Source organism: Apodemus sylvaticus, chromosome 22 (assembly GCF_947179515.1).
Source record: "Apodemus sylvaticus chromosome 22, mApoSyl1.1, whole genome shotgun sequence".
NCBI lineage: Eukaryota > Metazoa > Chordata > Mammalia > Rodentia > Muridae > Apodemus > Apodemus sylvaticus.
In genome coordinates this window covers 1,637,866-1,661,018 of record NC_067493.1, presented here as the reverse complement: position 1 = coordinate 1,661,018, position 23,153 = coordinate 1,637,866, and the positions used below count along the sequence as shown (strand labels likewise).

At 40.7% G+C, this 23,153-nt stretch overlaps 1 protein-coding gene and 1 pseudogene across 1 annotated transcript in view; both read right to left on the bottom strand.

Annotated features, from left to right (window-relative positions):
• LOC127673193 (zinc finger protein 208-like) overlaps positions 1-19,603 on the bottom strand; it is a 129,661-nt pseudogene extending 110,058 nt beyond the window's left edge.
• Positions 19,604-20,633: 1,030 nt separating this feature from the next.
• The window catches only part of LOC127673192 (zinc finger protein 709-like), a gene marked incomplete at its 5' end in the record, with an annotated part of 62,314 nt that continues 59,794 nt past the window's right edge, over positions 20,634-23,153 (bottom strand). The window contains 2 exons of the mRNA XM_052168801.1: positions 20,634-20,665; positions 21,623-21,797. Of these exons, the coding sequence (XP_052024761.1) occupies positions 20,634-20,665; positions 21,623-21,797 (207 nt within the window). The remainder of the gene's footprint in view (positions 20,666-21,622; positions 21,798-23,153) is intronic.

Here is a 23,153-nt window from a genome sequence, read left to right as displayed (position 1 = left end):
TAGCAATTTGCCCCTCCCAGACCAAGGGGAGAAACTGAGGTAAAGCTTATGAAGAGCATTGATCTCTGTGGAACAAACCACCGGGCAGCCATATTAATTACAGTAATAAAGGAAAATACTACCCCTGGTAAGGAGGGAAATGAGAGGGTAGCAAGGGGCAGAATATGTAGGAGTCTCTAGTCCTGGTTTGTACTCACCCCACCCCTTAACATTTGAATGTTTATTTGGTCAGGCACAGTCCCCCAATACATTTAAGATCTGGTGGGAAAGCTAGTACATGCACAAATTCCAATAAATAGGTTTTAGAAATATAAAATATTTTAATATAAAATCTATTATTTTATATTATTAATTATAAATATTATGTATTATAATATATTATATATAATAATATATATTATTATATATTATAATTAATCTGAGAAAAAGATTTCATATACTCTTGCAAGGCAAGACAGAGGACCCCAGTGTCTAGATAAATAGACCGAGCATCACAGCCACCATGATGGTCAACCTCCATTGTCTACTGGATGAGATCTAGAGTGGCCAGGAGTGTTGCGGTCATAAAAAGAGAAAGGGGTGAGAGACTATGTTCTAATGGCGGTGTGGAGGAAGGGCGTGCCTCAGTGGGCCCATGCCAAGGCATCGCTTCCTCCTGAGGTTACCAGACACAAGACAAGTTATAGTACAGAATTGAGTTTATTCAGGGCATGGAGAGGGGAGTCAAGAGGGAAGTAGAGGCAGAGAAAGGCAGAGGGAGGGAGAGAGTAGAGAAGCAGAGGCGGCCATGACCATGTGGAGAGAGGGGGGAGGTAAGAGGAAGGGATGGGGAGTCCAAGAAGGGGCAAGAGAGAAGCTGAGAGTGATAAAATGAGAGAGGGGGAGGGGTAAGCAGCCCCTTTTATAGTGCACCTGACTGTTGCCAGGTAACAGTGGGGAGGGGCATAACTGGCTGTTGCCAAGTAACTGTGGGGGTGGAGCTTAGACACAATCCTAACAAGGGGGAGGTGCCTCGGGGCGTGGCTGTAAGGTTTGGCCTTGGTTGTCTTAACTGGTGTGGGAAGACCCACCCATTGTGGGCAGCACCATTCCCTGGCTAGGATCCCAGGCTGTGTGTGGAAAGGGGTTGAGCAGCAGCAGGCGCTCATTGCTCTTGGTGTCCTGATTATTTACACACCTGATGTGAGTGAGCAGCTGCTTCACACTTCAGAGTGGCATTGTGTACCATGAGGGACTTTACTGTGAACCGTGAGCTGGAATAAACCTGTTCTCCTGACAGAGTATTTTATCAAAGCAATAGCAGTGATTAAGATACTTGTGAATTGACCTTTATCCATTCAAGGTGGTCACAATGAGAGGTCATGTTGTGTTTTGTTTAAAGAATTTTTTATTAGATATTTTCTTATTTACTTTTATTTTTTTGCTTTTGGTTTTTTGAGACAGTGTTTCTCTGTGTAGTCCTGGCTGTCCTGGAACTCACTCTGTAGATCAGGCTCTCCTCAAACACAGACATCCACCTGCCTCTGCTTCCCAAGAGCTTTTTTCATTTTTTTTTATTTTTAAATTAATTTATATTTTTATATATTTTATATTATATATTCATATGTTTATATTTATATTTTATTTACATTTCAAATGTTGTCCCCATTCCTCATTTTCCCTCTGAAATCCCTCTATCCCATCTCCCCTCCCCGTGCTCACTAACCCACCCACTCCTGCTTCCATGACCTGGTATTCCCCTACCCTGGGGCAATGAGCCTTCACGGGTCCAAGGGCCTCTCCTCTCAAGTATGTCCGACCAGGCCATCCTCTGCTACCCATGTGGCTGGAGCCGTGGGTCCCTCCAAGTGTACTCTTCGGTTGGTGGTTAGGTCCCAGGGAGCTCTGGGGTTACTAATTGGTTAATATTATTGATTCTCCTATGGGGCTACAAAACCCTTCGGTTCCTTGGGTCCTTTCTCTAGCTCCTCCATTGTTGACCCTGTGCTCAGTTCAATGGCTGGCTGAGAGTGTCCCCCTCTGTGTTTGTCAGGCACTGGCAGAGACTCTCAGGAGACAGCTATATCAGGCTCCTGTCAGCAAGCACTTGTTGGCATCCACAATAGTGTCTGGGATTGGTATATGAACTGGTTACTGGCCCCAATATGTTTGCATTACCCTAACTCACCCAAACTGTTATTGCAACAACACTGAAGGTAAGAGGAGGAGACCCTTTGTCCACAGTCTGGCTATGCTGGCAGGTCTCGAGGTAGCCACAAGATGGCCCACAAATTTGGCCAGAGTGAATAATATTAGGCAGTGAGAAAAATAAAAGCCCTACAGCTTTTTGAGACAGGGTCATGAAGACATTTTTGACAATACACACCCATGGACCCTGAATCACCAGAAGCAAAGGCAGCAATGGCTTGAGCTTTTGTCAATCAGGGAACAGCAGCTATGGAGACAAAGCCCCAGAGGGTGGAGTAGTTAGGACAGAGTTGTCTAAGAGATTTAAGGACAGTGGCAAAGAGAGTATTTAATGGAGGACAGACTGCAGAGGAGACACAGATGGGAGGACAGAAGCATCAGACTGGAGACCTGGGAAAGACCCTGTTGGCAGCCAAGGACAAATCAGAAGACCATGAGTAATGCCTAAAAAGGAGATAAGGGGGCCCTGAGAATCACAAGTGCCCGCACCACAAGTCCAGGGTTACCCTATAAGTAAAATGGAAACCCATCATCTTTTGTTGATAAAGTTCAACATACTGTCTTGCTAAAACTTACAGATAGAGTCTCTACATCAGTTTATAAATGACTTTCCAGTGGCTACAGAAACAAAAAATGCAGGATTTCTTAGATGCCTTTAAAAATTCTGACTGTTTATGTCTCTGGAATAAAAGCCTTACTCTGCAAACTTCAGGTGACCTTTGTAGACTTGGGAAACGCATACTCAGACCAGGGTTCCTGGCATTAGACAATGGCCAATGGGTAAGCAATTGGCAGGAACTAGGCCCCTCCGTGTTTACACCTCATTGCAGCAATGGCCTCTTAGTTAAAGATGATGGCAGAATGGCTCATTGTCAGCCTCTCTCCTTGAATGCCTCCAGGACAACTTCTCAGCTGACCTGATACTAGACCTTGACCACCCTGGATGGGCCTCTGTATGTCTGCTCAGATAGATGCAGGGGTAACGGTAACAGTATTCACAAATGGCCACAGCCTCATTCCAGATGGACAGAGGTAAGCTGGGGTAGTGGTGGTGTCAATACCAAGATCACATGGGCAGAATCACACCTGTCAGGAATGTCAGTCCAGAAAGCTGAACGAGAAGCTATTAAAACATCACTAGAACTGAGAAAAAACAAGACACAGAGGGCTGGTGTGTCATTACTACCTCTCATATCCATGGGGCCATTTATAAGGAGAGGAGCCTTCTGATGAGAAAGGACTAAACTCCATCCCAGAGAGAAAAAACATAAGCCCAGTGGGTGGCCCCAATAAACTGGGATGTTCATGTCCTTGATTGCAACAGGCCCAGGAGACCCCACACTCTGATCAGATAAAACATGTGATCTGGGCCAAAAACCTGTTGATGTCTCAGTGTTGTAAGAGATGAGGGAGGACAGCTAACTGACTACTAACTAATTGTATGAGATAAAATGATTATACACAGAAATGAAGGAAGAAATTAGAGACTGTCTAGAGTTCAATGCAAATGAATGTGCAACATGCACAATCTCATGGAAAATAAAGAACATGAAAGTGGAGCTAAGAAGAACGTTCACAGCACAAAATTCCTACATGAAAAAAAAAAAAAAACCAACAAGCTTTCATGATGGTAAATTAACAGCATGATTTAAAGGCTACAACAGAAAGAAGTGAGGAAGCAATGAAAACAGGGAAGAGAAATCAAGAAATTATCGCTATGGAGCTGAAACCAGTAAAATAGAAATAGAAGAAGAAGAATCAATGAACCATGGAGTTGGTCTTTTGATCCTTTTATTACACAAGTTTCATGAACCTTTACTAAAATATAAAGATATCCAAATTAATGAAACCTAAAATGAAATGGGGAGGAAATAACATGCAATGAACAAATATAGAGAGTGGTAACAACACAGTTTTAAAAAGGGTGAACTCCACCAAACGGGAAATTATAAAAGAAATGGATAATTTCCTCAATAGATTCCACTTACCAAAATTAAAATAAACTAAGAAAACCAACTTAAACAGACATAAAATCCTAGGAAAACTGAATTCATTACAAATATGCCACCAATATGAGTCCATGTTCACAAGTTTTAGGTTAGAATCCTACCAGACATTCAGAGAGGATTTAACAAGAATTCAGTGTATTCAACAATATAGAAACAAAAGAAATATTAGCCAATTTATTTTCTGAACCCATGATTACTCATATATCCAGTCAGGTAAGACTAAGCAATAAAAGCGAATTACAGACCAATTATCCCTAAAACCACAGGTGTAAAATTACTTAATAGACAAAATAAATACAATAAAATATAAAACACATCAAAATATTATTATATTCTTACATAAATACCTTATGATAAAATTCTTAGTGTGATGAAAGATACAAGGGACATGCCTAAACACAAAAATGTCTCTTTACACCAAGCCTATAGCCAACATTAAATTAACTGGAGAGAAATTCAAATTAATCCCACTAATTCCAAAACTAGACAAGGTGGTCCATTCTCTCTATATCTATCTATCTATCCAATATATTATGTAAAAGTTTAGCTAGAGCAATAAGGAAGGAAGAAGGTAATACAAATTACAAAAGCGGAACTAAAATTCTTTTTCTTTGAAGAAGATATGATAGTTTGTATAAGTGAGGAAAACTTTACAAAGGCAGTTCCTGAAGCAGATGAGTACTCTCAAGGAAGTTGTTGGATTCACGATTAACTAAAAATGAAAATAAACATTAGTGGCCTTTGTATGTAAAAATGAGTTTGCAAGAGCAAATAAAATAGAGAGATAACATAAAATTTGAATTGATTGTTGACACTTGTCACATTTTTTCTACAGAATAAATAACCCAGAGTAACTAAATAAAGGTGTGTTGGCTAATAACTTACCAAAATCCTTTTAAGCACAGTTTACTTTGGGTATTCTTGAAGGTTCTTAAGAAATACTATGATATTCAAAGCCTTTAATAGATTAATTACATGCTAAAGAGTTTACTCTTGAATAAAGATACTAGAAAGAACAAAACTTCACCACATTGACTATGTTTATGAGGTTTCCTTGCATTACGACATTTTCTCATGGTTTCTAAGACTACTGCAGCATGCAAAGACCATCTTTACCAAATGGAATAGTCATAGCATTCTGTCCGGGATGTATTTTTTTTTATGCATCCATAGATAACTTTTGTGAAAATATTGTATCGCATGATTATAATTATAAGATTTCTCTTCAGTATATGTCCTGTTATATATTTAAAGATGACTATTATTTACAAATTTTGGGAACAAGCAAAAGAATCTTGTTCTAAGGACTACCTTTTTGTTGATAATGTACATTTAATCATAAGTTGAAACTAAGGTCAAGTCCCAGGTCATAGGGGACCTGCATGCTTAACAATATCTGGCAAGCTTTCATGATTTGTTTTGTTCCCTGAAACATAATGACTGTTCCTAATCCTGATTTCTGTTATTCATGGTTTATTCCTCAAAATAAAATTCCTGTTCCTAACTACAAAAGAACCAGTGAGTGTGATAGACTAAAACCTACATTCTGTGTCATTTCACGTAAAGTAACAACAGAAGAAAATCCTCATTGGTGGGAAATGTAGCTGTATCTTAGCATGGACGTTTGTGGTTTTAAGATTTGAAATCTCTGACTCAGGGTGGAGACAGAATGGGGTGATTCAGATAAGCCACTTAATATGTTTCTCAAGGATGCATTAATCACTAAAGATTTGACCACAAAATATTCTTATCTTTTGCATTGTCCTGGTGTTTGAATTGTGTTGGAACTCTGTGAATCTCATAACATAAAGGATTTACCACATTGCTAGCATTCATAGAATTTAACTCCAGTATGAATAATTTCATAATGATGAAGAATATAGAGGTGTGCAAAGGCTTCATTATACTAAACACATTCATGACGTTTCTCTCTAACACATATTCTTTCATGAAAATGAAAACTACACAATTGTTCCAAGTCTTGGCCACATTAAAAGAAATCATGTTGTTTCTGTCTAGTAATGTCCATTGCTATGAAAAGTCATACTGAACAAGGCAACTCCTATAAAAGCAACAGTTTATTTGGGGCAGGCTTATAGTTTCAGAGGTTTATTCCATTTCCATCATAGCAGGAATGCAGACAGTCATGATGCTGGAGAAGAAGCTGAGAGTTCTGCATCTTTATCCAGTGGCAGCTAGGAAGAGACTGTCTTCCAGGGACCTAATATGGGGGTCTCTTCAGCACTGGTAGGAAATTCAAAGCCCACCTCCACATTGATGCCCTTCCTGAAACAAGGCCACACCCCCTCATAATGCCACTCACTTAGCTTAGCATATTTAAACTACCACATTCCACTGCCTGGCCACTATATGATTTGTCAAACTCATTAGTGTATAGGGATCATACTTAAGCATGCAAAATACTACTGTAAAAGTCCCAATCTTCTATAGCAGTCTCAAAAATGTTAAGAGTCCAAAGTTCAAAGAGTCTTCTGAGATTAATGCAAAAATGTAATAGTAATCACATATATTTTTCAAAAACAAAAACCACATCATATGTCTTCATATAAAGACGATACACTTCACCCTTTTTCTAAAGGTCATTGTGAGGAAATCCTGTATCTAAAAAAGACCAAAAGCCAGATGAGCAGTCTCTAAACCTTGGACGTCCAGGTATCATGTCAAAGCATTCCTCTAATTTATAACTCCTTTCTGCATTGTTTACTGAAGCACAATCGTTTCACTTCAAGTGGTTTTATTTCCTTAAAGCAGTTTCCCTGAGCAGGTAACACACACTTCTAATGTCTCAAAATTTTGATTTCACTAATATAATTTCAACATCACATCTTCTTGTTTCAATTTTTGGGATCCACACATGATCATCTCTGGTCCTCTAAAGAAACTGGGTCACTTTTACAGCTCTGTCCTCTCTATCACTCTAAGGTCTGGTTGACTCCACTCTCCTGCTCCTGCTGTTCTTGATGCTCATCCCATGGTACTTACATCTTCAAGATGCTGTGTTCTCCTGCTGCAAAAATGCTTAACCTATAGCCTCCCTATGATTGCTCAATGATCCCAAGACACAGCTGCTCAGCATGACAATTTGATGCATTCAAAACCAGTACCTCTTGGGTGATTCTTATACATGAACAAGTCCAGCTGCACCACTAGGTCCAACCTTGACTATCTCTAGAACATACCCTCTTTTTGACTCAGAAACCATTACCCAGAAGATTTTACCTCAGTGATGCCTATTTCTTCCCCGTCACCTCTAATTCTTGAATTACATCTATCCAGCATTAATTGTCTCATTAGTCCCTTCTATTATTGCCTCTATATCCAGAGCCACATAGACAAAGCTGCTGACTTCTGCCACTTGATGTGGCTGAAACATGGACACTTCCATTACATTATCACCCACTTTTTATTTTTCAAAAGACTTCACTGCCTAAGCTTGGTTGTCCTGGAACTTGCTCAGTAGAATAACCTTGAACTCAGAGATCTCCAGGGTTCTGTCTCCTGAACTCTGGGATAAAAATCATTTAACACCATGCCTGGACCTAAGCTTTTCCTTTCAGGTAGTACATTGAAAACCCAGAATAGCAATCAAGTTCCCTTCTCAGTTTGACACATACATTTATCGTCATATCTCCACATGAAAACAATAACCATATAATAATAATTCCTAATATGATATAGTTCACTTTCATACAACTGCAAATCCATATGTTTAGCTGGATGGAACCTTGCCCTAATGTAACCATTCTTTTAACACCATTGAATATCCTTGATCACAGGATTTAGCTTCCTTCAACGTCCTGATGATGCCTTGCATTTTGAACCTTACATTTTGTATTTTTCATTTCTTAGTTTTGTATACTTGTTAAAAACTTAAGGCCAAATTCTTTGTGGGGATTATCATGACTTACGTTTTCAAAACAATCTCTTTAACATAACCTCAAGGAAACTCTTCAGACAAGGTTAAAAGGCAGAAATCTTCTTTGCCAAGGATTCCAAAGAACCATCTCCAGAGTGGAAATAATCCCAAGCACCAATGTCTATCATATTCCTAATATGATAGAACCCTAACTCCCACTTAGTTCATGATTATTTTCAGTAGGTTTCTTTCTAGCACAGAGACTTTGCAGATATCACCCTTCTGAATATACTTTACCACATTGATTACATTAATGAAATGTCTGTCTGGTATGTGTTCTTTGATCATAGTGGAAATGAATGGGTGTTGCAATGGTTTTACTGCATTGATTATATTCATAAGATTTCTCTCGAGTGTGTGTTTTCTTATGTCTTTGGAGATTACTGTGACGTGAAAAGGCTTTACCACATTGATTACATTCATAAGGTTTGTCTCCAGTATGTGTTCTTTTATGATTTTGGAGATGACTGGGTCTTGCAAAGACTTTACCGCATTGGTTACATTCATAAGGTTTCTCTCCAGTATGTGTTCTTTTATGATTTTGGAGATCTCTGTGTCTTGCAAAGGCTTTAGCACATTGGTTACATTTATAAGATTTCTCTCCAGTATGTGTCAGTTTATGTCTTTGGAGATTACTGTGACGTGAAAAGGCTTTAAAACACTGATTACATTCATAAGGTTTCTCTCCAGTATGTGTTCTTTTATGATTTTGGAGATCACTGTGACCTGCAAAGGCTTTACCACATTGATTACATTCATAAGGTTTCTCTCCAGTATGTGTCAGTTTATGTCTTTGGAGATTACTGTGATGTGAAAAGGCTTTACCACATTGATTACATTCATAAGGTTTCTCTCCAGTATGTGTTCTTTTATGATACTGGAGATGACTGGGTCTTGCAAAGGCTTTACCACATTGATTACATTCATAAGGTTTCTCTCCAGTATGTGTCAGTTTATGTCTTTGGAGATCACTCGGTCTTGCAAAGGCTTTACCACATTGATTACATACAGAAGTTTTCTCTCCCGTATTTGTACTTTTATGTCTTCGGAGATTACTATGACATGAAAAGGCTTTACCACATTGATTACATTTATAAGGTTTCTCTCCAGGACTTGTTCTTTTCTGATATTGCAAAGTACTGCGCTGTGCAAAGGCTTTACCACATTGATTACACTCATAGGGTTTCTCTCCACTATGACTTCTTATGACACTGCAACGATAATTAACAAATGTGAAATCTTTAGTACATTCATTACTATGACCAATCATGTAATCAATATGAATTATGATTACAATTTGGTCTAATGGTAAGGAAGCATTAGATCTTATGGTTTTAGCACTTTGTATGTTCATGGTGCTCTGCCTCATCATGAATTAGTCAAGACACATGTGATGGTTATTACATGGCTCATATTTATAACATCCTATTTTAATGTAGGATTTTTATATGATGTATTTCAGCTTTTTGAATAAACTTTGAACAAATCTGGTCTTTATAACACTGACTATATTCATAGTTTTAACTGTACTATGAAATACAACACATTTGACTGTGAAGCAGGACACACAGAATTTCCAAATTCCTAGTACATATCGACTTTTTCTACACTATGAGTTTGGGGATGTTCCCCATAAAACTAGAAAAACAATTAATTTCAAATATCTGTCATTTCCTAATGTCTATCAAAAGCAGAATACTCCATATCTTCTCATTGTTTTAGAAAAAAAATTATGTTGCTTCTCACAATATCCCTATGCTCACATGCTTTCTATCCATCGGGACACATGATATGCCTCATTGAAAAAATTGACAAATGAAAAGTTTACACATTGCATTTACAGTTTGATTTTGTATTCCTCATAACATGTGCAATATAGATTAATGTTTCTCCAAACAGCATTCTTGGTTCTCATAAAATGCCCTCTCACAAAACTTAACCACATTACTAAAAGAATATGAGCATCACCAATTTTACTATGGACTATTTGCTTACTAGAATGTTTAGGATATAAATTTATCAATATTCAATGTGCAATATCTAAGTACTATGGGACTATATAACTTGGCAGGTCCACAGCACAGCTCTACCGTAGCTACTTATCAAAGGGATACACAAATCAGATATTGGATCTTATAATCATAGTTACATTTAAAGGACTGTTATTTTATACTTTTGCTTTTCGCTGGAGATTCCAAAAGATATGAAAAATTCCTCGGAGGCAAATTTGTTTCATCTTCCACATGAAAATTACCTTTCATGTCTTGAACTACTTTGAAAATGTTCTTCAAGGTGATGGTCTTCCCAATTATAGCCTAAAACACAATATAAGAAATTAAATATATTCTATTGGAAATTAGGAAAAATTCTAGATTCTATGAATTTTCACTGCACCATGTATGTTACAGTGAAAATTTAGTGAATATGAATTATTTAGCTCAATCTTCATTATTCACAATTAAAATAGTAAAAGACCATCAATAAACAATAAACATTTGTTTCTTTAAAAAAAAATAAATTTTACCGATAGCTTTGAGGTTCAGGTAGGTTTCTAACATCACATCTTTGTAGAGATTCTTCTGAGAACGATCCAGCAAATTCCACTCTTCCTCAGTGAAGTTTACATGCACATCATCAAAAGTCACTGCATCCTAAATTTTCCATATGTATACAACACAAAGCATGATACTAACATCAATGTAAAGGAAATACATGCTTTTTTGAAAACATATTCATATAATATTGGCACTTGATCCACTTATATTCAGACTCACAATTTACAATCACTGTGTCATTTTAGAAGGAGCATTAATTATAAGATTTACATGTGTTGCTTTTGAACACTTTGTATAGGATACAGCCTTGCCAGAGGAATGCCAATTAAGAGGGAGATGCAGGAGAAACAGAACCACAACATTGAGCACACATCTGAAAAATTGTATGAACATACTAACAAAAGAGTTATGGGCAAGCTGGATGTATTTGCCCATGACTTCAATCACAGATGTACAAACAGGTGTATGTCAGTGAGGTGGATGGCAGCATGACATAAGTATCATGTTCTAGGAGATCAAAAGTTATATATTAAGAACCTCAATCCCTACAAAATCCACCAAGGAAATAAAAATGATAGAGAATTCAGAGTTCTATACTAAAACTTTCCACAACGAATTATACATTCACTTGAGATCCGTATCCATCTTGTAGAAGCATATAGTGCAACAGTTTAAACTATAAAATTAATAAAATTTTGCTAAAAGGGAATGAGTGCTTAAACAGTTACAAAAGAACAGATGGAAATACAGTAATATAAATGTTGATCATAAATAAGCAATGTAGGGCAGGAGAGAGAGCTCAGCAATGGAAAGCTCTAACTGGTCTTCCACATTGTGTTCGTCAATTTATCACATAAGCATGGGGACCAACATTTATTCATTACTTCAAGATCAAGAGTTCTGAGGCCACCTTATGACAACAGTAATGAAGAGATATATGATATTCACATTCATACACATAGGCAAAATACTATTTATTCAAACATTTCAGAACAATCACAAGTGTGAGGAAGTACATCATACACCTGGGAACCAAGGACTCTGAAGGCCCAGGAAGTATTGATATAATGAACATACATCAACTTGAGAAATAGAATATAACCTATATATTTGGCCAAATTTCAAAGTGAAACCTGAGGATTAAAATTTGCACAAACGCATATCCTTATTGTTCTAAACCATGTCAGGTTGCTTATGTGGATCCTAAATTGACTATCAGGACAGGAAGGATTTCACAGAGAGATTTTGTCTTGAAAACAACAAAGGAATTAAAAAATATTAAAACACCAGGCTTGCAAAATAGCTTAGCATTATATGCAAATGGGGCTAAAGCATCTTATGTGATTTAGGAACAGAATCCAAATATTGACTGTATGGGTGCATGAGAATAAACCTAAATGGTCAGTTTCAACTACATGACAATAGTCACACAGAACAAAATTTGTCCCATCTAAGAGAAAAGCAGGGGCACACCTGGAGCACAGAATGAGGGACTGCCCAATGAAAATTCGCCCAACTGGAGACACACCTTATGGGCAATCTCCAATCCTTAACATTATCTTGGATATAAAGTTATGCTCCCAGCCAGGAGAATTTCATAAGTGATCAGTGAGAGGCTTCACCCAGCAGCTGACTGAAATGGATGCAGAGAACCACAGTGAAACAAGGGATGGACCTTGGAGACGCTTAAGGAAGAGTTGGGGAAATATTCAATGCCCTGAAGATGGTAGGAACTCCACAGGTAGTCTAGCAGACTCAACTAACCTATAACCTTGGGGACACTGAGAGACTGAGCCACCAACCAAATAGCAGACACAGACTGGACTAAGGCCCCTGGCACATAAGTAGCAGAAGTTCAGGTTAATCTTCATGAGGTCCCTCCAACAACTGGAACAGGCGGTGTCCCTAAAGCTGCTGCCTATCTTTGGTATCTGTTATTTTAACTGTACTCCAATGTCTGGCCTCATTGGGAGAGGATGCATTTAACCCAGCAGACAATTGAAAATATGTCAACAAGAAATCCAAGGTGTCCTGTCACAGCAGTTCCTCAAAAATTAAAACGTGCAAGAGTTCTGATACAAAAGAAGTTGTTTTGTGGAAAGGAGAGGAGTGAGAACCTGGGGAAGGGATAGGGGTGCACAAGAGGACCTGTGGACTGGGACACATATAGGGAGCAGAGAGCCTGGGATAAGAGTAGAGAAAGACTATAGCGGGGGCTTGTGTAGAGAACAGAAACAGGGAACAAATATAGAGAGCAGCTGAAGCTAGTGTTCCATGTATATAAAGCACACCTGACAACAGCAGCAGCTGATGGAGGCAGGTAATGATTTAAGCAGGTGCTCAGTCCCTGAGAGCAGGCCATTGAAATTGCCTGCACATGTACATCTACAGAGTCAAGGTTCACACACACTGAACAAGAAAGTAAGATAAATAGAATAAATGGACTTATTGGTCAAAAAATAATTTGTGTATAAAATTTTACTGACACTAAATAACGGGGAACACTGCAATGTATCAAAAGCAAAGACTACAATTGACTGTAATAAAAGAATATCAGCTCAAAGGTCAAGAAAATAGTTTTAATGAAATCTTACATGAATAATTTCTAAACTAAAGATAAAGAGTCCTACTAAGGTACATGAAGCATCCAAAATACCAAATAGAGTGAAACAAAAAAAGTTTCCTTGCCACAAAATATCCAAAACACTATACATGTAAAGAAATATGAAAACTGCAATAAAAAATGAAACAAAAACAAATCATAGGTTAAAATAGACCTATTAGTTTCATACCTGCCCTCTCAATGTGTAGTGTAAAACACAAAATGTTTTGGACATATCCTTCAGAATCAAGAAAAACATCCATGATGCTTCTACAAGCAAACCAATGGTACAAATGACTTGGGAAGATCCAGCCTTGATAGTAATGATATTCAGAGGTCACCATCTTATTTAGCAAGTAAGAAGCAACACTAGAAACCGCACAGGTAGTCACATCTAGCTGATGTTTCCCATCCAACCACTGATAGGAGTCTGTACCTCAGCACCCTCTGATCAGCCACCTGTTCCTCCCCATTGTGGGACGATATACTGTGCTTACCATGTTCAGATTTCAGGGCTTCCCCGAGGTCAACTCACAGCACAACACACAACAGCAGAGCTCAGGTCAGGAAACAGTGAACTATCCTGGTCTGCAAAGCCACAGGGAACTTGAAGAAAGGTACCCGGAAGATCCCACCTCTTTCTTTGAATGGCAGGTCTGGCTTGAGTTCTAGATTGGCCGGTAAGCCTTACCACTCCTTACAGTTAAATTGTGCCTCTAGTCCAGGGTGAAATTTTTTACAGATCTTAGGAGTGGATTGCACTCACTTAGCATTTGCAAGAGGACTTTCACACCAAGCAGCCCTATGGAAGGACCCCACTTTTCCACCTCAGGCTATTCAGCTGCCTGCTACTCTCCTTGTTAGCAATGACCCTGCACTTGACAGGACCTAAATTCAGACCTTGCTTGAGCTTTCCGCAGAGCACTTGCCTTCCCCTTCCTGTAATCAAGGTTAATAAGTTGCATAGCCCATTCCTCAGGTGCAGTGGAGATATCAATCTGACTCACAAGGGGAAGGGTGCCCAGGCTATTAACTTTAAGTAGTGACTTTAGGAAACAAGAGTTTTCTTTTCTGGCTTCATGCTGGGCTCAGGGAAATTTCAGCTCCCTTTCACTGGAAGATAAGTCCTTGATTTTGAAGTTTCCCTTGGCCTTGGCAAACAGCCATTATTAGAAGAAGAGGACAACTGTCTCTGAGACATTATAATAAATCTTCTTTCTACATACACAGAAAAATTCACCCTCTCTCTGAGATATTTTGATCTAGAGAATCTGTGCTAACACAACTGTGGGTTTTTTCCACACGTTGCCATTGAGAAAGATGTGCTGAGTATAAATAGTGTTCCACAGTGTTTGTCATCTGTCTCCTGGTTTTCTCCCTGGTTTTATTCATATGTATCATCTAGTAGAAGGGAACTGTATGAAGCCACGTGGCAAGCACATGTTACCTAAAATCCCTCTTTAACGTTAAGAGCCTGGGCTCTTAACTGGGCTTCTTCTTCTGATGAGCCAGCTTTATACCTCCAGTGCAAGTCACGTAACAGGTTATCCCCCTAGATATCAGAAAGAAGAAGGGAAAATGCTGTGTGGAATTTTCAAACAAGCTATGAAGTCAGGTCATGATGAGTGCAGGATCACTGCCCACAAAGGGGAAGGGAAAGCAGCTGAACAATACCTCACAGCCTCAGTTGCAATGGTGTGTCCTCGTCCAGTGCTGGGTGGGAGTGCAGATGGATGAGGTTCTTGGAGGACAGGCACAAATGCCATGGGAGTGCAAACCTGACCTGAGATATGTGAAAGGTCTGGCCCAGGACTGGAAGCACACTCTGACCTTGAGGAAGGGTTTTGTTAATGTTGATGCATTTTAAAACCATTCTGCATCCCATTTTGTGAGGAGGATTGACAGATGTGTAGGATTTAGTACACCTACATGCACCCAATTGTCTTTTTGGAAATGTCATTTTCTAGGAAACAGCATAATTAAAGCATCTGGATCCCATTATATCTTCCAGAATTTTTGAGTCAAGGACCTCATTCAGAACTCCACGCCAAGGGCAGACTCTGAGAAAAATTACTACATGCCTGTGTCAGTAGTTTTACCAATCCCTTCCATACATTCATTATAATAGCATGTTCACATATCTACATGTTTATTTTATTCTGTTATTTTAATTATTTAATCTTTATTATTTAAACTTATGTAGTTATCGCCCTCCTCATTTGCCCCCTGACTCTTCCTCTTCACATACCTCCTCTCGCATCTCCAAGAGGATATCCACACCTCACAACTCTCAGACCTTCCCAATTCCTGGGTCCTACCAATTCTCAGGGGGTCAATGTGTCTTCTCCCACTGAGGTCAAACCAGGCCGTCCTATACCATATATGTGAGGGCCTCATATCAGCTGGTTCATGCTGCGTGGTTAGTGGCATAGTATGTGAGAGATCTTGGTTGTCTGGGGTAGTTGAGATTGTTGGTCTTCCTAATGGTCACCCTATCCGTCAGACTATTCCAGCTTTTCCATAATTCACCCACTGGGTTCCACAGTTTCCACCCATTGTTGGATATAATATTTTGTCCTGGAGAGCTGAAAAAGAAATTTTCTGCCTCAGACTATGGGCCAATATATTGAAGAATAGGTGAAAAAACAGGCAGTACACTGTCATATATGAGGTCCTACTGGAAATAAGAAATTGTGATCTGATTTAATCTTTGTAGATTAGTTTATTTGTTTGTTTGATTTGATACATGGTTTCTATTTGTAGCTATGTCTGTTCTGTTACTCACTTTCTCTACAAGGTCATAGATACAACTCTCATCAAATTTTCTTGGAAGATACCAGGGGAGAAATATCCATAAAAGCAATATGATGAATAAATTTGTAATAAGGATTTGAGAATTTTATTTCTTCCAGAGTAAACAAAGCAAGTGAACGGGTAAAGTTTTTATGAAGAATGTACAGAAGATTGTCAGATATGATACTTCTATTCATCACTAGAGGAGCCAGTGAGAGTGATTTCAAAACTAGATACATGCACTGGAATCCAATAATTGATATGTGCCAATGTTTGACAGAATTCCTTAATAATTTATTCAAAAATATGATTTCTTCCTGACCTTTTGGATAGAATTTCTGTCTGCTCTTATTAAAATGATGTAGATCATGGGCACAAAGATGCATCCAATCATCCCTGCACTGGATGCCAAGATGGAGAAGATCTCCACAGCAACCATGACCTTGCCCTTGGTGCTATGGTAGACAGGGAGGAAGGTGACGCAGACACTGCAGAACACTAGCAGGCTGAAGGTCAAGTACTTGGCTTCGTTGAATGTGTCAGGCAGATTCCTTGCAAAGAAACCAACAGTGAAGCTTCCAAGGGCCAGGCAGGCTAAGTATCCCAGGATACAGTAGAATGCAGTAACTGAGCCCTTGTTGCAAACAATGATGATGTGGCCATACTCAGAATGTTCATCAATATCAACAAAGGGAAGAGAAACTGCTAGCCATACTGCACACAGAATACATTGGAATAGGGAACAAATGGGAATAATGTAGTTGGGTGTCCCAGATACTAGGAAGTTTCTCTACTTTCTTCCTGGGTCTGTGATTTTGAAATCCAGAACCACAGTGATTGTTTTGGCCAGAATTGTGGAAACAGACACAGTGAACACAATTCCAAATGCGATTTGCTGTAAGATACAAGTTGCTTTGATAGGATGGCCAATGAATAAAAAGGAGCAGAGATAACAGAACTTGAGGGAAATGAGTAATACGGAACTGAGGATTCTGTTATTGGCCCTCACAATAGGAGTGTCATGGTGCTTCACAAAGACACAGAGTACCACAGCTGTGAATGCAGAGAAACAGAAGGCTATTAAGGCAAGAGCCATACCGAAGTGGTCTTCATAGCTTGGAAACATCACACCTTTGTGAATGCATTTGTTGTGTTCTGTGTTGGCATACTGGTATTTTGTCCTATCACAATGTCCCACTGTCCCATCACAGTGCCCCACTGTCCCTTCACAATGCCCCACTGTCCCATCACAATGCCCCACTGTCCCATCACAGTGCCCCACTGTCCCATCACAGTGCCCCACTGTCCCTTCACAATGCCCCACTGTCCCATCACAATGCCCCACTGTCCCATCACAGTGCCCCACTGTCCATCACAGTGCCCCACTGTCCATCACAGTGCCCACTGTCCCATCACAATGCCCCACTGTCCATCAAATGTTCCACTCTCTGATCATAGTGCCCCACTATCCCATCACAATTCACTACTGTCCCAACACAGTGCCCCACTGTCCATCACAATGCTTTTATTAGTCAGGGTTTTTCTGAGTCACAGAACACATGGGTGGTCTCTATATATTTAGGGAGTTTCTTGAGGACTCACAGTCTGCAGTCCAACTCTCCAACCATGGTCAGCAGTAGCTCTAAATGCACGTCCAAGGATCTAGCAGTCACTCAGTCCCATGAGGCAAGCAGGCAGAGAAGAATGTCTGCCTCCTTCCTATGTCCTTATGTAGGTCTCCAGGAGAGGGTGTGGCCCAGATTTAAGGCTGTCAGTCTCCAGCAGGGGGCATGGCCCAGATTAAAGGCTGTCAGTCTCCAGTAGGGGGCGTGGCCCAGATTAAAGGCTGTCAGTCTCCAGCAGGGGGCGTGGCCCAGATTAAAGCAAAGTGCTCCTGTGACTTTAATCCCAGATGATCCTGAACTCAGAGATCTCCTTGTCTTGATCTTCTGGAATTCACAGACTCCATGCTTCAAAATCTCCTCGCCAAGATCCAGGTGAGGAACCTGTATCTCTGAGCCTCCAGATTAGGATCACAGGTGAGCTAATTCTGGATTAATTTTGAGATTGTAATTAGGATTCTTAACAATCAGGGCAAAAATTGTCTTTTCAATGAAAATATAAAATTTACAACTAAATGTCCACGTAGGACTTCCCAGCTATAACCTTCCCCTGCAAGGAAGGACTCGTGAGACCAGGCTAGACATCACTGTCCATGCTCAGGCTTGGTGGTCATTATCTCTCTCCAGGAAACACTCATCTCCTGGATAATAGGAGCTGTGATCTGCATGGAGTAATGGGGTGTTGTTAGATTTGAGACATTTAGACCACACTTGGAAGCAGTAGTGTGTGATATACTGTCGTTAATTCAGTTATAGAATATTTTGGACATTTTATATCCTCAGAACCCAACGCTTTCTACCCTATGGGGCTGCGGTTGTCAGTGCTTAGACCCCTGTAGACTGGGTCTGTCATGTTGTTGAGATGAGGTCATTGTAAACATTATTCTTAAAGGATGAAGATACTGTTATCTTAGAATTAGTATGCCTTCCCAAGGAGAAATCACTCTACACACATTTAAAGATTATTTAAAAATATGTTTAATGACAGCAAGAATTCAGCTCTGGCTAATGCTATTTTGTTATATTGTAAGATAGAATCTTCTGGCTTCATAGAAGTCTCCCATTTATTTCCATTTTCCCTCTGTAAATAATATACAAGATACACTTCAGCAGGGCTTTGCTTAGAATAAGCCATGGCTTCTCTAAGTCCTCCCCACCACAACTTTTATATATTTTATAATAAGTTTTATTATACTTTTTCTCTTTTTCATACTCTGAGACCTCTGACCTATGACCCTGTCACTAAAGAATGACCCTTTGTACGAGGGCACTGGTGTACATAGAAAATAGTTTGAGGAATGTCTTTGCTATGTAAATCTTCCGTCTTCCTAAATGACTAGACTTGCAGCCTCCTGTCCCTGTTTCATTGTCTAAAGTGTAACACAGGGAGTGAAACTAAAAGAGCATTAGCCGGAGCTGAATTCATGCTGTCATTACAGATATGTTTAAGTAATCTTTAAATGTGTGTAGAGTGATTTCTCCTTGGGAAGGCAAATATTAATTCTAAGAGAGCAGTAACTTCATCCTCTCAGAATAATGTTTCCAAAATACGTTGTGTTGACTCAGGACACCTTGCTGCCACTGTGATGCTCCCCACGTCAGTGACCCTGCTTTCCTCTTGATTAAACTTCCTGAATTCTTTAGTTCAACGGCTGCACCCGGAGGTTCACATCTCCTGTGCAGATGTGGATGCAGCTTTGTGTTACACACATTGGACGTCAGTTTCTAGAGGATTCGATGCTCCTCTTCCTGTCCGTTCTCCGTCTCCGAGTTCGGGTCTTTCTTTTCCTTGTCCGCCTGTCTTCTTAGGACATTTATTAACGCCCGAGGCATCTCAACACCTCCTGGTCACAAAACGCAACGTAAGCATCGTCCTCACCACTTCCGTGCAACGCCATGAACTCTCAGAGGCTTAGTGGAGGCCCTGACTGTGACAAAAGATGGCGGGAGTCGCGCCAAACTGACGCCATCGAGGAAGAGTCCGTGACCTTGGAATTTCCATCCGTCCATTTCCAGAACCAGCACAAGATGGACGATGCTGCCGAGGTCGGCGTCCATGTTGGTGTCCTACAGCGAACTCGCCTTTGCGGCCACAGGAACCGGATGCGCAGGTGCAGCGTGGATTTTGCCTGCAGAACAGGACACGGGAAGCAGGTCACTGTGCGCACTGTAGAGTGAGACAGGAGAGGCGGCAGCTACGTCACAGGTTAAAGTTCAAGGGGGGCGGCCATTGTGAGGACAAACACACCAGATGTTGGGGATGTCTACACTGCACAGGGGAGCTTGAGCCGGTGCATACTGAGTTCACAATCCGGAGACTCTGCTGTGCAGAGATGTGGACGCTCACGGATATTGTTGAGACATTTCAGAAATTTGAGACACACAAACTGTGTGCTTTGTGTGTCCACAGTGACTTTTCGCAGGAGGACAACGTCAAATACGATCTTTTTACTGCCGTTCCCTCTACCAGGGAATGTGTGCGCGATCTCAAGGTTAGTGCGCCTGTGTGTATTTTAAAATATATTTATGACGTCATGAAAATCCTCCCAACCCAAACCAGCCCAGGCCGGATGGATCCAGTGTAGAATGTGACTAGGCCTTCAAAGAAGACCTGATGGCAATTTTTCTCAGCCCTCTCTATAAAATAGGAAAAGGAGAACACGGCCTGAGTTGTTCTATGAAGCCACAGTGACTCTGACGCCTAAACTACACAAGTACACAACCAACAACAGTGGACTTTAGACCAATCTCACTGATGAATATTGATGCAAACACACTCAATAAAATGCTTGCCAACTGAATCCAAAAACTCGCCAAAAACCTCACTCACCGTGGTCAAGTAGGCTTCATTCCAGGGATGCAAGGTTGTTGGTTCAATATACAAAAATCCATTAATGCAATCCACTGCATACACAACGCCGACAAAAATCACAACATCATCTCCTTAGATCCAGGAAAAGCTGTGACAAAACACAGCACCCATTCATGTTAAAAATGTCGGAAACATCAGGATTTCAAGGCCCAGATATAAACATATTAATAATGATTTACTGTAAGCCAGCAGCCATTATCAAATTAAATGGACACACAATTGAGGGAATCCCGCTGAATTCAGGGACAAGACAAGGACGCCCACTCTCCCCTTATCTATTCCATATAGTATTCAAAATGCCAGCTACAACAATAACACAAAAAACAGATGACGGGGATACAAATTAGCAAGGGAGAAATAAAAGTATCACTGTTCACAGATGATAAGTTAGTGTAAACAAACAACCCCAACAATTACACTAGAGAACTTCAGTAGCTGGAAAACAACTTCAGCAAGGGAGCTGGATATAAAATTACCTCAAATAAATCAGTAACCTTCCTTCACACAAACAACAAACAACTGACAAAGAAATCAGGGACGCAAATTGCTTATTTTTCTTTAAGACAGGGTTTCTCTGTGTAGCCCTGGCAGTCCTCGAACTGATTAAGTTCACTGCATTATTAGCTTCATTATTATCATTATTATTATTATTATTATGTGCATTATTATTAGTATATACTATGTCATAATAATTACTGTTATTGTTAACTATATTATTACTATCATTAAGTATATTTTTTTTGGTTTCATAGCAGACTTTTGCAAAATATACTTACTACTACTATTACTAAAAATGATATACTTAATAATATACTGGCAGCATTTTGCTGGATATAATTAATAATAATAATAATAGTAATAATAGGTCAGTTAATAATAATAACATGGAGGTGGCCTGTTCCGCAGCCTCCCTTCTGGCCCATCGAGTTGCTTCTCTTCCCTTCTCAAGGACTTTATATTTGGGCTCCCCTTCACTTACTCTGTCCTGCTAGGTTCTTCCCTTTTCTTTTAAAATCTGCTCTGGGAATGAGCCCCAGGGTCTCACGTGTGCCAGGACAGCTCTGCACCGCCTCACACCCCAGCTTCTGATCAGCAGCCTGCATTTGCAGTGTGACTGCAACAGGGGCCGGTGGCTGCTGTCCTGAGCCTTGCAGCTTCAGCTCCTGTGGAGGCCCCAGGCAGTGAGGAGAGACCACCACCAGCTCCGCGTACTTTGGCTTCTAAACCAACACAAACCAAAAAGCCAGGCGGAACCGGGCTGGGCTGTGAGGACGGGGAGGGCACACAGGTGTGTCCTTTGTCCACGGGAGCCTCACATCCTGAGAGCTCAGTTTGTACCCCAGAGCCGGAGGAAGCATTTTGCTCCTGATGACCCATCCCTTGGTTAACACTGTGTGTGCTTTGACTTTGGCACGCCCTTGCATCCTGTTTCCCCTCGTGCAGTGCGGTATCTGGAAGTGACCTTCTGAGCCGTGACACTGTCTCTGCTCTCAGAGCCAGGATTTACTACACCGGTTCGTCTTGGGGGTGAAGTGGACAGAGAACACCCAGGGGACCTTGAAGGTCAGGGAGCCCCTAGATATTTCTGGGCCGCCATGATGTGTTGGGGAGATCTGACCGTCCCTGCGGGATCTCTGACGGGGCCATGATCTCTGCGTAGTAGTCTGTTTGATTTTAGTTTGGTAACGTAGAGCAATTTTGTGCAGATTTGAAAAATAAAAAAAGGCACTTCCCAAGCTGGGTGTGGTGACACATGCCTTTAAATGCCTTAAATGAAGGCAGAGGTAGAGGGATCTCTGTGAGTTCAAGGGGACTGTAGTCTAAATGGCAGGTTCCAGGCCAGACAGGGTATAAAAGGAGACCTTGCCACAAAAAATAAAACAGAAACAAAAACCATAGAAAGAAAAATGGTAATTTCTTAGATTAGAAAGAAAAACTGAAATATGCGCATGCACACACACACATGCACACACACACCCTTCTCATATTATGGAGCACACACAATATATTCCCCTCTTAATGATGGGAGTATTATTGTTGCTTCCAGGTCAGAGGCTCCGGAGGACTGGTGCATGGGGAGTGATCTTGGTCAGAAGTAAGCCCAGAGTTCACTTGTAACAGGGTCTGAGGATGCACATGTGTGTGAGTGTGTTTGTGCATGCCTCACTGTGCCCATGTGAGTCTGCACAGACAGGAACATGGTGGTGGTGGTGTTCTGGGACTCCGCTGGGAAGCCCAGCTGTGGCCTCTCAGTGGATCAGCGTGTACCTGGGCCTCTCTTTAGCGGGCATAGTCCTGAGAACTCTGCCCGCTCCCTGTGCTCTGCTGAGCGGCCCTGGAGTGCTGTGTGCAAACACTTCCACCAGCCTGAGGGCAGAGGTGCCAGCCTGAGGGTGGAGATGCCAGTCTGAGGGCAGAGGTGCCAGCCTGAGGGCGGAGGTTCCAGCCTGAGAGTGGAGGTGCCTGCCTGAGGGCAGAGGTGCCAGCCTGAGGGTGGAGGTGCCAGCCTGAGGGTGGAGGTGCCAGGGACTGATGAGCAGATCTTGTCTCAGCAAGCCGCGAGCCTCCGCTGGGGC